General features: G+C 29.1%; 1 protein-coding gene across 2 annotated transcripts in view; it reads left to right on the top strand.

Annotated features, from left to right (window-relative positions):
• PolA2 (DNA polymerase alpha subunit B) overlaps positions 1-15,791 on the top strand; it is a 51,846-nt gene extending 36,055 nt beyond the window's left edge. For both annotated transcript variants that reach the window (XM_076458619.1, XM_076458615.1), the window contains exons 12-17: positions 1,327-1,400; positions 2,376-2,472; positions 6,809-6,915; positions 8,747-8,806; positions 12,434-12,560; positions 13,499-15,791. In XM_076458619.1, coding sequence (XP_076314734.1) covers positions 1,327-1,400; positions 2,376-2,472; positions 6,809-6,915; positions 8,747-8,806; positions 12,434-12,560; positions 13,499-13,651 — 618 coding nt within the window. In that variant the 3' untranslated portion in view covers positions 13,652-15,791. The remainder of the gene's footprint in view (positions 1-1,326; positions 1,401-2,375; positions 2,473-6,808; positions 6,916-8,746; positions 8,807-12,433; positions 12,561-13,498) is intronic.
• The last annotated feature ends 257 nt before the right edge of the window (positions 15,792-16,048 follow it).

The following is a 16,048-nucleotide window of genomic DNA, read 5'->3' as shown; positions in this document are numbered from 1 at the left end:
TGGCCCTTCTTTTTGATCAATGTTTATTTCATATATTTTCATGGAAGGAGGCCATGAACTATCTTCTTATAATTCCTAATGGATAGTAGCTCTATCCTAGGTTGTTGGTTGATCACAGTTTCCCAATTATTTCCGTAATTCCAGGGACAAGTGGAATACTCCTTGCCAATTTGGTTGGGTAGTGATGATGAGTGTTCACAATTCCAGACTGGAGTGTTGCATTTTGGTCTTCTTCAGGTGGAGGGAAAGTTTGCTTACTTCAGTGTTGTTTACTTTCTCGTCATGATTCCAGTGTTGCAGAATGCTTTACGATAGCTCGCTACATGGTGGGATCCAGTCAAACTTGTGTATGACATTATGATCCAATAGCCATAGCAACTAATGTGGATATATGAACCAAAACCCCGTAATTGTAACACCGAGTTGTGGAACCTTTGCTGTATGGTTTGGGCTGGCCGGTAATGATGATTACTCATGTTCTATTCCACCCTTGATACAGGAATTAGGTTTCATTTGAAGAGCATACCTGTTCTGGATGTACTGTGGTTTCTCCATTTGTGTACCACTTTTATCTTGGTACATCACTGTTTTTTTATGTAGATGTATGGATCATGCCAACACTAACTTCTCCAATTTCTCAATGTGAGGTTCTAGCTATATTGTCAGCAGACAGTATGTCTTGTAAGTTAACATTTTCCTAAACTGAAAATGTATTTCCAGTAATGTTTACCTCTGTTTACATTGTCCCACACTGCCTCACCACTATAAGCCAGTGTAAATCTTGAAAAAGTGATTACATTATTGAAGTGAGGTGCTTATTACAGTACTGGGATAGGGATATTGACAAGCTTGGAGATATTGCCAAGGGTATTTAAGTGGTGTATAAAAGACTGGGGTATGAAATACCAATGTTTAGTTAGGCAAAACCAGTGTCTAAGAATATTTGTATTGTCAGCAGAAGTATTACTGGAAATACATTTACAGTTTAGGATAATGTTCACTTTCTGTCTTTGATAGACACTGCTGCTAATAACTAGAAAATTAACAATATTTGTAACTGCTTTATAATATGCAGTTTTTCTTAATACATAATTACACATAAATATATGGTTACTACTTAAGTGACATAAGAAAAAAAAAATCATGAAAACCTAAACTGTTATGAAGAACTACCATCTTGTGAGAATTAAACTGCTTTCTTTTACATAAATATTAAGAGAAAATATAAAAAGTTGACCATTATGAATTATTAATAATAAATTTTAGTTTCCAGAGTTGTTAAAATTATTGCTTTATTTTTATAAAAATATTTCTATTATTCTTTAGAAAGGAAGTATGAATGAAACATATGAAAATTTTTTTGAACAGCAAGTAGAGTCGATAGCACTATCATTAGAGGGGTAAGTGTATACATTTTTTTTGACGTTTGAATATCAATTGTGTATGGTTTTTTATTACCATATCATCATGTTTGATTCTTTAGAATTTCATGCATAGCTGCTTGAAAGCTATATGCAATAGCTGTCTCTCATTATGAAGTAATAGATTCAAGAGAAGATAAGTAATCAATAACATCCCAGTGCAAATTGTTTGGCTGCCCTTTATCAGTAAATAATGGGATTACTGTCAAATCATAATGCCCTTAAAGCTGAAAGCAGGAGCATGTTTAGTGATAGGATTTGAAGCCTCAGACTGCAATTTGACTACCAGGCTATATTATTATATCTTTAAAAATACACATATTATGCAAATAAGCTAATTAAAGCAACATATCTATCTCTTACTTTGTATACTTAACTGCAAAGATGTTCTTTGATTTTTGATTTATTTGTTACTAAATTATGTATGTTTTGTGGTTATATTTTTGTGCTTTATATTTGGCCTAATTGTTATTTTACATATATAGTATATGTACCAAATTTTATTTTTTTGCTATTTTTTATAGGCAACTATTGTAAAGCTACTGATAGTGATATGGGGTTCAGTGAAATTTTAAAATGTTTACTCTTATGTGCAAATCTTTACAATGACTATATGTTATGTGCCTACATCAGGGGTTAAACTATTTTAACATTATAAACCCTTGAATATACCACAGAAGCACTAGGTAAGGGGTGGAGACTTCAGATTAATGTGGCTATATTTAATCGTTCCTAAACTTTCTTTACTTCAATTATTGTTATAGCAACTTCATAAATATTTTTGAGGAGTTTTTCAACTTTTTAAAATTAAATTAACTATTGGTATTGTACTTGTTTTGATTTTTATGATTTTTTAAAGTTTCCTTCATTAACGTTTTCCATTTTTAACGTTCTGAGAAAACATTTAAGGAGGTTGTCATCTTTGTTAATCTGTTTTTATTATTGGCTTTACAGTTCTGGAACACAGTTAATTCTGGTGCCTTCTATTCGAGACATTCACCATGAGTTAATTTATCCAACACCTCCATTTACTCTCAAAAAAAAGTTTGAAGTAAGTTTAGTCAGCCATCTAATGCTATAGATATTATTACAGAGGGGTATCATATATACATTGTAAATTTGTCTGGTGGATATCATTGTTTGATTTAGTGCTAAATTGATGAAATCGGTACTTAAAACACTGGGCCTAAAATGTTCTTACAGTTTTTGTATAGAGGGCTAAAGAAGCTCAAAAACAGGTTTAGGTTTCATTTATAAGCTTACTTGAGCTAATCAGAGTTCAGAGTCACTTGTGAATATGGCAGTAATTGAATAATTTCTTGTGAAAAATAAACCATTGCTTTTTATATAATTTAATGAGTGAGCTACTACTTATACTTTGCTCTGTTGAAATTATTATTCAAGGAGTACTGTTTTATATGTTTGTAAACTCTTATGTATGACAGTAAAACAAAAAGTGGACATAGTTGTTATTGTGTTTTAATAGCTGAAAAGGTTAAAGCTTCATAAAGTTGTACTTTTTCATTAGGAATAAGTTTGTTACAGCATAAATGTGTTTGTTTATCATTTAATCAAATTTTTATGTTTAAATAAATCTGTTAGTCAAACTTAAAAGAATCTGAAAGTCAAATACATAATTTTCTGTGGTTATAATGTATATATTAATGTCCATCTTCAAAGTTAGCTTCAATGGTGACCATAAACCTTGCAATGATAGGGTATTTGAAAGAAAAAAAATGGAGACTAAAAATTAACCAAAATCCTGAAAAAAAATGAAGGAAAATTGTGTCCATCTCATTTTTTTTGCATTGTTATTTGAACATCTGCCTCAGTACATAAGTCGTACTGTACAGATGTGCCAGCTCTTAATACATACTAATCTAATCTTAGTCACTGTTATTTTATCATGTGAGTACCCCTTTTACAATGAGTTGGTTAAATTTCACATGCCACAGGCTTTTACAAAGCTGCATTCAAAATGTAATTAAACTAATTTATTATCAATGTGTACAAATTAACTTGGCATCAAAATATAGTTAATTAGCCAAATTGTTTTAACTTTTTAATTCTATAAAGAAATATTTGAAAAAATCCTCATTATTTCCAGGTATGAGAACTGAGACATTTGCTCTCTATATCTTCTCTCTTTTTTTTCTAATTTATTTACCACCCTTCTGAGAAGTATATAATTTAATACAAATTACTTATTATCATGTAGATATTACACAGGCAAATCATAATTTTCACAGCCTTCAGTCTTATTTGTTTAAAGAGCTGTAAAATAGAAATTCAAATTGCCAGTAGTTTTCTCTGACGTTTTGTGTTATATTGTATGGGAAGCAGGAGTTTTAATCTATCACATAACGTATTATATTCTGTTGTTTTCTGTACAGACAATTGTCTATTTTGCTTCCAGTTCACACTACTTCTATGGGAAGCACATCAACAAACTTAGCTGAATTTTTCATAGCTCTTATAAAATAGTCAAAAACTATAGAAATTATGATAGTTATAAGACATTGTCTGCTTTTTTTGCATATTATTATTTGGTGTTCTTTTGTGTAGTAAATAATTAAATAAAAAAATTGTTGTGTCGTAGTTGGTACAAAAAATACAAAGACCCGAGCATGTACTGTATTTATTTTTTCATGTGTATTTATTTATTATTATGAAAGTTACTAAAATATAAATATAAAACACTTTTAGTAAGATAAAGTAAGATAATTATAACCATTTTTCATGTTGTATGTTTGTGAGGAGCTCATGCATTATGTAATTCAATAGAGTAATATGAGCTATATATTTCCAAGTAATTTACAACTTGTGTGGCAGGATTATTAGTTATAAATAGTTTTAAAAAAATCAAGTATGAATAGATGTATACTGTTACAAGCTTTAAACTTGTAGAATTAAATAATTTGTTATACTTGATGATATGTTAAATCATGTATTCTTTTATCAATTAAAAAAAAAGCCTTGCAATGTCCTTCTTTGAAGATCTTTCTTTTTGTTGTGTCATTGTCCAAATTAAGTATGTTCTGAAGTTTGTTATTACACTTTATAACCAGATTACAAACTAAAGTATTGTTGGTAGAAAGAGGAAATAAACTTGAAATATTGATTGGTTGTGAACCCATGCTTGGCAAGACCTGGAGATCCTATAATGTATCCTCAAACTCACAGAAAAGCAGAAAGAATGTTGTGACCTAATTTAAGTATAGTGCAGCCTTTAAGTTCTCTCATTATACCAACTACATCAGATGTTGCTATTCAAATCTGCTCTAGATTTTACTTTGAGTGTAGATTAACAGCCATCCTGTTTAGCCCTTTTTACAGCAAGGGCATATACTTTAATGGATGACATTAGAGTACTGAAATGTAAAGGAATCTTCTTTAAAATTAAAAAAAGAAAATTGAATGAACTCAAATTTAAACATGTGCCTAAATGACACTGCAAAAAATTTGTTTATTAAAATGTGTATTTTTATAATGTGAAGACATTGTACTCCCATAATGATTAAGAACTGTGCAACAATTAACACATCATATTGACGTTCTTTTGAATGACAGTTTGCTGCCAATACATTGAATTGAATACTTTTCATGTTAGCTATTGTTTCCAAAGGAAATGTGACAGAAAGGTTAATTTTAACATCCCATGCACTGTAGTTGATGTGAGAATGTTGTGTTTTAGAGACTACTTTCAACATTTGATACATTGTCAAAGACAAATACAGTAAAACCTGTCTAAGGTGGAATTGCATAGGACTAAGTAAAATTTCTGGCTTAGACAGTGAACATGCATTTTCTAAGTTATATATAATTTTTGAGCAGAACATTATACTTGCTTAACTCAAAGAAAGTAAGACGTTTGTGAATAAAGCTATTATACTGTTCATTCTATATTTATTAGAATAAGAACAAAGATAGACATTCAAAATGTACAAAAGTACACAAAATCTTAAATTTATTTGAAGAAAGTGTCCTATTTCAACTTTCATTTTTTTTTAATGGGCTTTCTCATGCAGTTAAAAGAGAACATCAATTCTACAGCCTTTTCGTGAAGTTCATTTCCCCCCTTCATTTTTCCATACAATATGATAGTGTTAATATAACTTAACACTTGTGATGAAGTAGGAATTTTTATTTCTTCACTATCTTTTCCCTTTTGTTCATCTTCTGAATTTCTCACACTGTTACTAACTTGCAATTCTATTGTAGATTTTAAATCAGTTTCATCAGTTGGTTGAAACATTCTTATCAATGTTCACAAAACTTTCTGCGTTCCCAGAATCAATCATCTAAGAGGTTCAATTTCACAAGAATCATAACAAACAATTTTAAAAAGAAATGAGGTTATCAAGTAAATTTTCCCAAAATTTTAAAATTAGGGAAGATAGGAATTTATTTTTTTCATGAGAATTATTTAAAGAGTAGAATTTTGCACTTAAAAGATAAATATATTCCCACAACTCGTGAATCTAATTTAACTGCAAAAATAATGATGGCAGAAAAACAATATATTTAACCAATACTTACTGTAACAAAATGTCCGATTATTTATTAATATTTAAACAAATTATTAATTAAATAAGAAATTAATATTCAATCAAAAACATTTTTCTACCTTACTCAAATTCTATTCCTACTTGTTGATAGATGAGGTGGGTGAAAGATAGTTTTCTGTCCGCATTATGCAGGTTCTGCCATTTTGAGGGAATTTTACAAGAGAAATCTTCATCTTGCAAAAATTTGATATTTGTACAGGATTCCACCCTATGCAGTTTCTATCTTAGACAGGTTTTACTGTTTTTAAGAAATGGTAGTTAGCAAAGTTGGCTCAAATATGTGCTTACATGTAATATTTTCCTGAAACTCTTGTAAAGAGATTCTAGCTTAGTATTTGATTTATCATGCTTGAACTCATTCATCTGAAATAAAACCTTTTGATTAGATTAATTTATGTGTACTGATGAACATGAAATAAGTGTTCTACATAGATTGTAGGATCCAAACATTGCTTTGCTGTTATGTATGAATGACAAAAAAAAAGCTTCAGGTAATATAAATTGGTTTTAATTCTATGTAATATTATCATCTGTTATAAACACATGCTTAATAACATGTGTAACAAATGTAAGGTTATCCTTTAAAGTAAGTTTGATGAAAATGTGCTTTAGGAATTATCACATTTGATTAAAACAAAATTACTTTTCCAGGTCTGTTTTATATTATTACAAAACAAGTAAGTGATGAAATGATTTTCAAATTTAAACATTTATTCAATATTCATGGTTATTATAGCATCAAACATTCAGTGCAAATTGTATCAAAAAACTTTAGTAATCATTGATGATTGGGTAAGATTGTTCTCTAATCTTTTCCAGAATATCCATTGTGTACCTGATCCAAGTTTATTAAATATTGATGGTGTTGTCATTGCTGTAACATCGACAGACATTCTGTTCCACTTGGGAAAAGAAGAAATATCTTTGTGAGTTGTTAGTCACATTATTAGGGAATCAGTTTAGAAATAATTGAGAAAATAAATACTTCAGTTATAATATATGACAGAGGTGTTATTTGTTCTCCATGATTATTTTAAAATAAAAATGGTACAAGGTATATATGTATTAACTCTTTCCAGGCTCAAACTTTTATTTAACACTTTTATGAATCTATGTCATTAAGTTTGCTATCAAACTGTAGATTATAATTCAAATTGTTATATTATACATTATTTAAATTCTTAATTGAAAAGTAAATATTAAAAAAAACAACAATACCTCAACATTGATTTTTGTGTGTCACATGGTATATTTAAGTCAGCACTGGTTCAAATTAGATGTTTCTAATGTCAAAATACAAAGTATAGTTTTGTACAAATTAGGAATTCAAGTTACTAATATTGAGAAACTAGATTATAAAATAAAAGTTTTTTTTATCCTTTTCATTTCTGAGTTATCACTATATTTAGTGAATCAAACACAGTGGCCCTGCTCACCTCTTTTTGTTTTTGGAAACAGTCTCTTATATGCACTTACTTCTGTATATTATGTGTGAAAAACCAGTTGAAAACTCAATGTCCCATTAGTGATTTTCTTAGTCATTTTGAAATATAACAACATACTCTCTTTCTTCTGAGACAAACCTTCATTATGGTAGGTTGTGTCTTTATCCTGTTTGAAATTTCATACTTTTTTGGATTCAAGTACAGCTTAGATTCTAAATTTGATAAACTATAATGGAATTCTGTGGTATCGATGAAGTAATTTATGATTTTTAGGTTATTCAAGTGTATATACATATAAAACTTAAAAAAAAACTTTTCTTTCACATCTTCCACTTGTGAAATTTCTTAAGGCTTAGCAAGCTACAACAAGCAGCAACTAAGTACAAAGGTTGTAACTAGAAGAGATAATTGTTTGCTTCATTTATTTACCATCCTGTGTTTCATGAAAAATAAGTTTATAACTTGTTTGTAAATACTAATAATCTATATACATATACAGTGTATAATAATTGAAATATAACTGTATTTTACAGAATACTAGTCCATTAAAATAGTCTAGATAAGTTATTTTGTCAGTTTTATATTAGTGGATTTGGTAACATGAGTGCACATGCATCACATCATTGTCACTTCTGTATTGTTAGCCAGGTTAGGTCAATATAATAAAAGTAATAAATAAATATATAATGTAATGATATTTCAGCTATTTATTCTAAACACTTGTGTATTTATGTTATAATTTGTAGTTATTCTAGAACAAAAAAGGCATAATTTATATTTATTTCCTAACTTATTTTCTAAACCCATACAGGGATTTATCAGTGAAAATAGCATAAAATATAAAGATTTTTTCGTAAGAAATGTTTGATAACACTATCTGAACATTATAAGGATTTAGCATGTGAAATTTGAAAATTTTCTGATACATAAAAGTATTTTTAATTTTAAAATGAAAATTGCTCATGTTTAATAGGCAACATGTGAAAAGAAAAAAGGCATGAGAAAAACATTGTTTAACAAACCTTAAGACTTAATAAGAAAGCGGACATTTTGTGTATGAAAGCATTGTAATGTTTACTGATAATCTTCCAAATTTCATGAACATGTTCTAACGAATTTAAAAATAATAGAATGAAAACTATAGCAAACACGAAATGATTACAAGGCTGGTCCCAGAGACTATGCTCATACTGAAAGTATTAATATATTGTTGACATAGTGTTTATAATTTGTATTATATCAATTTACTTTAATAGTTCTTGCTTGATATCTTTCTTTGAGATTATATTAAAAATTAATATTCCTGTTTTAGCCGTCCTGGAACCTCTGATCGACTTGGTCGTCTTGCTCAACATATCTTATCTCAACATTGGTAAGGATAACAGCATATATTGCCTTCTTTGTAACATTCTAACCCATGAAAGTTTAACATTGCATACAAACCATTTCACTTCTCACTGGTGTGAAATATTATTTTGTATATCTTGCTCCTGTGTTTTAATCAGTGTAAGATAAAAAACAGTAGCATTCTGTACTGTATCGTCATATGTTGTCACGCTCGTGCTTTGGCCAACCAAATGTAAGGAGTATCTTAAATACACTCTCGCTTCCCTTCTTATAAACACTTTTTATGTTTCATTCTACCTGATTGAGCTCTATCTTGCATACACTCATTTCTCAGGTTTTACTGTACCAGAGGTAAGAAAAATATTGTATTTATCTTGCTCATAATGTTTTAACCTATCAAAGATAATAACCATCTTGTGCAGTGTCTTTTCATGTTTTACCCCAGCAGAAGTGAATTGTATATTATCATTCTCGTCACTGCTTAATTTAACAAGGGAAGACAACATTTCATTGCAGCCGAGCTGTATGTCAAGGTTGAAACCAGTACTTAGTTTTTTAGTAGGTAATGGATGATAATTGTACATTACACAAAACTTATCATTATAACTAGTAAGTGAGAGTGCATTGTTATGAATTCTTCATAAACTATAAAAATATCGTACAGTGTCAATTTTATGCTCTATTAAATATGGTGGAAACATCTGAGTATTTAATTTTGATACGCTTAAAATAATTAGTTATGCCATTACAAACTTGTCATTCTTAAAAATGAAAATTAGTAAATTTAAAGGTGAAATGCTGTTTAATCTGATAATATACCATACAAACAATTAAACAAATTGTTGATTGAACATTAGATAGCAAGAAGTGTGTGCTACTAGTAGTGTACGACAAAATAAAATGACAATAAAGATACCTTGTTTTCAACTGTCATATTTTGGTAGCATTTTAAACATATCAACTGTTTTTCTGCCATCATATTATACTGATGTTAGGATAATTGTTTTTTATTTAATATACTGCCTGTGTTTGTTTCTAGAGTGAGATAAAAGCCTCAGTACGAAAATTGTCATTCCACTCTAGAACTGGATGATTGATGGCAGTTGCTAGTTGGTTAACCAACAGCTACATAAATCAGTTCCATTTGATTGATCTGTTAGTATAGTATTCTTTCATATCATATTATGCACAACCAAATAAAGAAAAACAGTACTTAGAGAAATGGATACTGCAAACTTTCATTCTTACTTCAAGTTAGCAGTTCAAAATCAGCAACAGTGAAATGTGGTTTTACCAGAATAAAGACAGGATGAACAAGTTTGATGACAATACTTTGATTTTATGGATAGATGCAATAATCAAATCTAACAATAATCAGATACTTAAATGGAATTAGTTGATTATTTTTGTTACCATTGCTCCTGACATTCTTTACTGCACATGACATAAAGTTTTAGTGTCTTACATTCAATATTTTATTAAACTGTGTTGTTTGTTATAACAATTAGTATAGCATAAAATATTAGCTAATAATTTATATCTTAATAGTATATAAAGTTTAGGTTCTTACTTTTATAAAGCAATATTAAAAGAATATCCTAAATTTCTCTTTGTGTGACACATGACACATTTTCTTAGACATCTTGTCTTCTCTATTCTATCCATCACCTCTTGAAAAAGTACAAAATTAAACTTAAGTTACTCAATATAATATCATTGTTGCTTTGCTCAAACAAACTATAAGTTTTAAAGCTTTCAATTTTGTTTGATTACAGATCTGTTGAATAGAAAATCAGACCCTTCTAGCCACACTAACCTGTTACACCCTCTCTTTTGGGATTTTTTAATAGTTCTCTCTTATGTTTAATTATATAATAATTATAACCAATAGAAAGTCAAAGTTCTTCATCTATTAAATGACATATTGCATTATGTTGTGTTTTGAATAGATATAGGTAAGTGCCAGTTTTACTTATTTTTGGTTCTCACAGGAATCACAACAACTAGCTCGAATGAATGTATAACATAGTCAGGAAACCAGAAAAATTGTGATTGTTATAGGAAATTGTCTGCTTCTTGTATGTTATTAGTTTGTTTTTTGGTGCATTATTTAATTAAGTAAAAATTGTTTATTGCATTTCTATCATAAATACAAGAAAATAGGCTTAAAACAAGAAATAAAATAATTATCCAATCTTTTTAGGGTAATTAAGATTAGATTAGGTAAAATAATATAATAAAAATCTTTCACAAGGCATGCACTCATGCAGTGTTTAGGTAATATAATTTCATAGCATAACTTTAGCTACATGTACCTCAAGTGATTTAAAATTTATAATAGTACAGTTAGACATGATTAAAAAGGGCAATAAAACAACAAAATGTTATTATAAATAGATATATATTGTTACAAGCTGAAGTTACTGATGACAAATGAATGTAATTTCATGTTACAATTTGAAGTCATTCTGAAGAGACAAAAAGGTAACTCATTTAGATTTTCTGCATTTTTGTTGGTTATAGGGTTGATCAAGTCGACCAATGTCATTTTGAGATAGGGTAGAAAAAATAAAAGATAAGATTTTATTGAAAAAAAAACTTTTGATATGTATTTAGGAGGTTTTATGGATTACACAAAAGAAATTTGGATTTTTGAGATGAAGTAAAGTATTTTTAATCTTAACATGAAAGTTACTTTACACATGGACTATTAAAAGGAAGTACTCAGTATATTCATGGACAAATCTTTATTTTAGTTTATCAAAAATGCTTTACAAAAAAATTATTTTTAAAAAACATGTCTGAAAGAAAGAAAAACTTCCAAATTTTATAAAGATATAACTATTATATTGAAAGTTAGAAGTGTTAGATCTATGAAACCTTTAAATGAGTATAAAAAGATCAAGTGGTGGTCAGTCAAATTGACTAAGCCTATGTTGAGAGAGTTAATTATAATTTCAATTATTTGGTTGTTGGAATAGCTGAAAGTAGTAATAATGAGAAATACCAATCTGATTAGTTAATTATTTTTGTGATAGTTTAATTATAAAGTTTCCATTAAGTGATTAATTTATGTGATAGTTGATGTAATTGCTGCTCTTTGATTATCGATTAAATTGCCCAGCTTTCAAATTCTAGAATCAGTCAGGAACAAGAAAACCAAAACTCTTGTGTCTACTCTGCCTAAAATGCTATTGATATTGTAATATCAATATTACCTGTTAACCTCAGCTGCAGTTATGTTAATAAATATTAATCTTGAGAACTTTTGAAAATGTTTGATTTAAAATGTGTAATTTGTTATTCTTGACACATTTGAAGTTGATTTTTTTTGTGATACAATGTATTGAAGGACATCACCTTGAACTACATTATTGATACTGTCATAAGGTAGGCTCGCAATACATTATTTCATACCACTAACAATAATTTTCCTTTACTTTATACTTTTTTAATGTTCATCAGTAAACTTCTAGATCACAATTACAAATTGAAAGTTAATATCTCTGTGTGAAGTAATAAACTGTTAAAGTTGTGTGGGGGGGTGCATGTGTGTTTTTTGTTTTAAATAAGGAGTGAACAATTAACGTTTAGTTTTTTTAGACTTGCCAAAAGATACAACATTGAAATATACTAAAACTTTAATCTTTAGCTTTTATCCACTCTATCCACCAACAGAAGAAATGTGTATAGACTATGAAAACTTTGAGTTGTTTGCCAAACTACCTGTTACACCACATATACTGATATTGCCCTCTGACCTCAGGAATTTCATAAAGGTAAAGATTATCTTTTAAACATGTCTACTTTGATAATTACCTTGCATGTTTAATAGTCAATGTTGAAAATAAATGCATGAGCAAATCTTTACTTAAAAAATCTAAAAGCTTAATAAAACTGGTATTCTGTATACTATGAAAACTGTAACAACCACAAAATGGTTACTAGGTTGATCCCTGGGAAATAGCCAGTGGTGAGAGAATTAAGAGATTGTGTGTGGAGTTCAGAACAAATAAATATTAATCAAATTGTAATCCATGTATCTCTTTTTACAATTTCCCATCTTGAAATATACTTAAACAAGAGATGAATAATGTTTAAAAATCAGTTTCATAATTCATTAGTTATGTGATTTTAAACTAGTAGTGGACAGAAAATCATTATATTAATAATAAGTGGTTTTGTACTACAGGCTGTATCTGTAAAACATTAAACAAACAACATTGTATGTTAGCCATTGATTTATTCATTGGTTAAAAGACAAACTTCTATTTTAATGATATATCATTATGATAAAATTAATTATAACTTTTGATCAAAAATAAGCTAACTTATGATTAGAATAATCATGGTGTTAAAAAAACACCTGAGTTCAAGAAGTTTTGATAGAAGTAAATTAAAACCTCTATAACCCAGTTTAGGTTAGTCCAGTATTCTATTGTTCTTTGTAAGAAGCTTATAGTCCAGAATCATCTTCCTTAATGCAAAAATTAGAATACGAACTTATTTCAACCTTGTAAACAGTAACATTATGGAAGTACTTTTTAAGAAAAGTAATGTGTCGGATGTTAATTTCAAGGTAACACATCTGCTGAAACATATTGAATATTTGAAGTAAATAACTTATTTGTTTTCATAGAAAGAAAATGATATGTTATAGTTCATTTTAAGTTAATTATACTGGATATATAGCTGACAATTTTCTTTTTCTGTATAGAATGTTGATGGATGTTGTTGTATTAACCCTGAACGATTGACCAAAGGACTTGTTGGTGGGAATTTTGCACGTATTCAAGTGGCTACACTTAACCCTACAGAATCAAGAAGTTCAATCATTTCTAGTATTAAAGCAGAAATTGTGAAAATTTAATTTATATTTTCCTGTTTGTTTAATCATGAAAATTGGTTGTCTATGAATGTATCCTAGTGTATGTGGGTCTATATTGTTTAGACAAATTATTGACAGAACTTTTTGACTAGTAAGAGTGAGGTAATTGGTACAATAATATAATAATTTTCTTCTATATGCAGTAAAAGCACACAATAAAACACCAAAGAGATGATTTGGTTCAATATTTATCATACTTCATTAAGCATAATTTCCAGAGTTCTATTGGAGGAGATTTATACTTTCTCAGCTGAATCTCTTGATGTTAAGTACTATAGTTAGAAGAATAGTATTTAATGACTGAGATTAATTTTTTCAGATTAAAGATTTCAGGATACTGTAGTCTTAATATGAAGTTTTATTTTACTAGAATTCAAGGCTTATGCCACAATCTGCCTGTATTGATAAATAAAAGTATTCTAAAACTTTTGATCCCAAGCAAATAATGATCATGGCTAAAGATACTTGGAGTTGGTCTCAAACCAGTTGTAGGTCATTGCACTGTTTATCTGTTAAATTATTTTAAATTATTATTAAACAAGTTAAATATATCATCAAAACACAATCAAACTAATAATTTGAAAAATATCCACAATTCAGGCCTGACAAAAATCTTAGTGAAAACAAACAAAACAATTTTCAGGGAGATTTTGTCTTAGTGATTATTTAATGTAATTAAAACCAAATTTTCTTATGGGAATTTTTACTATGTTTTGTAAGAGTTGAGGTTGAGAATATGTTAAAAACTATACTCACAGTAAGAATTGCATTGTCATTTGGTACAAATGAAAAAATCTGCATCTTAAATTTTGTGTCAAACAACCCACCTTTTAGGTTTTTAGTAGGTGCAAACCTACTAGAAAAAAGAAATATTGTTTCTATTTCATATAGTATTGGACTAAAATTTAACTACAAAATTAAATAAAATTAATACAGGTATAGTTTTACAGATCCAATAACATACTGCTGATTTACGAACACTAGTCATTTTGAAGCAATTTTTATCTGTACAAATTATCTTAATTTAGACCAAAAGAAAAGGTTTCAAGGGATAAAGTTCTAGGCGAGATAGAAAATTGGGAAACCTGTCTGTTTTAAACTTCTTAATTATGATGTTTATTTAACAGGTTGTATGGGGTTTGATATTACTGTGTTGCAAAAGAATATTTGGAAAGCAAATAATGAACATTGAGCTGTCATTCCCAACTGCAAAATACTTGTATTCAGTATACAAGAAATAATACTTTTTTCTGAACATTATTTTACACAAAAATTAATTACCGTATTTTCCGCCTAATAAGCCGAATTTCTGGCCCAAAGTTTTGGACCTGATTTTTGGGGGTCGGCTTATTGGCCGATCACTCCTTTTGGAAATTTCTTCTTAGGAAATGTTTTTCTTTTGAAAATTACCATAGGCGATAATTTTGTCCCATCAGCAAAGCACGTTAAGACTACAGTGAAACGTTGTTTCTGGAATTTCATTGGTTATCTAATTACAGTGAGCGGAGCCAATAACGAATGACATATTGATTCAATCTCTGTCTCAATTCAACACGTTCTGCTTTACTACAGAACGTCAATGATCACACACAACATGCATGCTGACGCTGAAACGAGACTAAGAAATCATTTTGAAGAAACTTGTCACTTCTTAAAAATGGCTTCGGCTTATTGGGCGGTAATAAGCAAAAACCCTCATTTTCAGAGCTGAAAATTGGCCTCAGCTTATTCGGCAATTCGGCTTATTAACCGGGAAATACGGTATGTTTAAAAAAAATTTGAAGCAACTATATGTTATCTGTTTATCAAATACTGCATTTAATAAGTTTATCCGTTTGTATTTTCCATACATATGAAAAGTCATGAAATGTTGTTCTGTTGCTGTAGTGGTTTACCTGCTTTCGTGGTACATCATAAAGAATGTTTGAATCATTTTACTTTGTTGTAAAAGTGGTTTTCTATTTCTGTAGCCTGTTATGTGGAAACTCTTAAGGCCTTTTGCTACAGCTGTAAATGTAATGTGTGTTCATTATGTAGAAAGTTTAAGATGATGCATTTTCCTGCACCTGGAAGATCAGTTTGTGTTTGTTGTATAAAAAAGTAATAAAGCATTTTACTGCAATTTTTTATTCTGTTGACCTCTTGCCAGTAAACATTCTATGAAGAGAAACCCTTGGATCAAGTACATTTGTCTATCTTCTACATTCCTGATAACCAGTGATACTGCATACAGAGCAAGTGATTTAATTGTCACTGCTTTTACCTATAGGATCAAATTGTTAAGTGTTGATTCCTATTTATTGGGGTATGCTGCTCATCATATTATCTGGTTCTTCTCGTGTCTGAGGCACAGATATGATTTGGGGTTGTAGAACATGA

This window comes from Tachypleus tridentatus, chromosome 1 (genome assembly GCF_004210375.1).
Source record: "Tachypleus tridentatus isolate NWPU-2018 chromosome 1, ASM421037v1, whole genome shotgun sequence".
Taxonomy (NCBI): Eukaryota; Metazoa; Arthropoda; class Merostomata; order Xiphosura; family Limulidae; genus Tachypleus; species Tachypleus tridentatus.
This window is presented reverse-complemented; position numbering and strand designations above follow the sequence as displayed.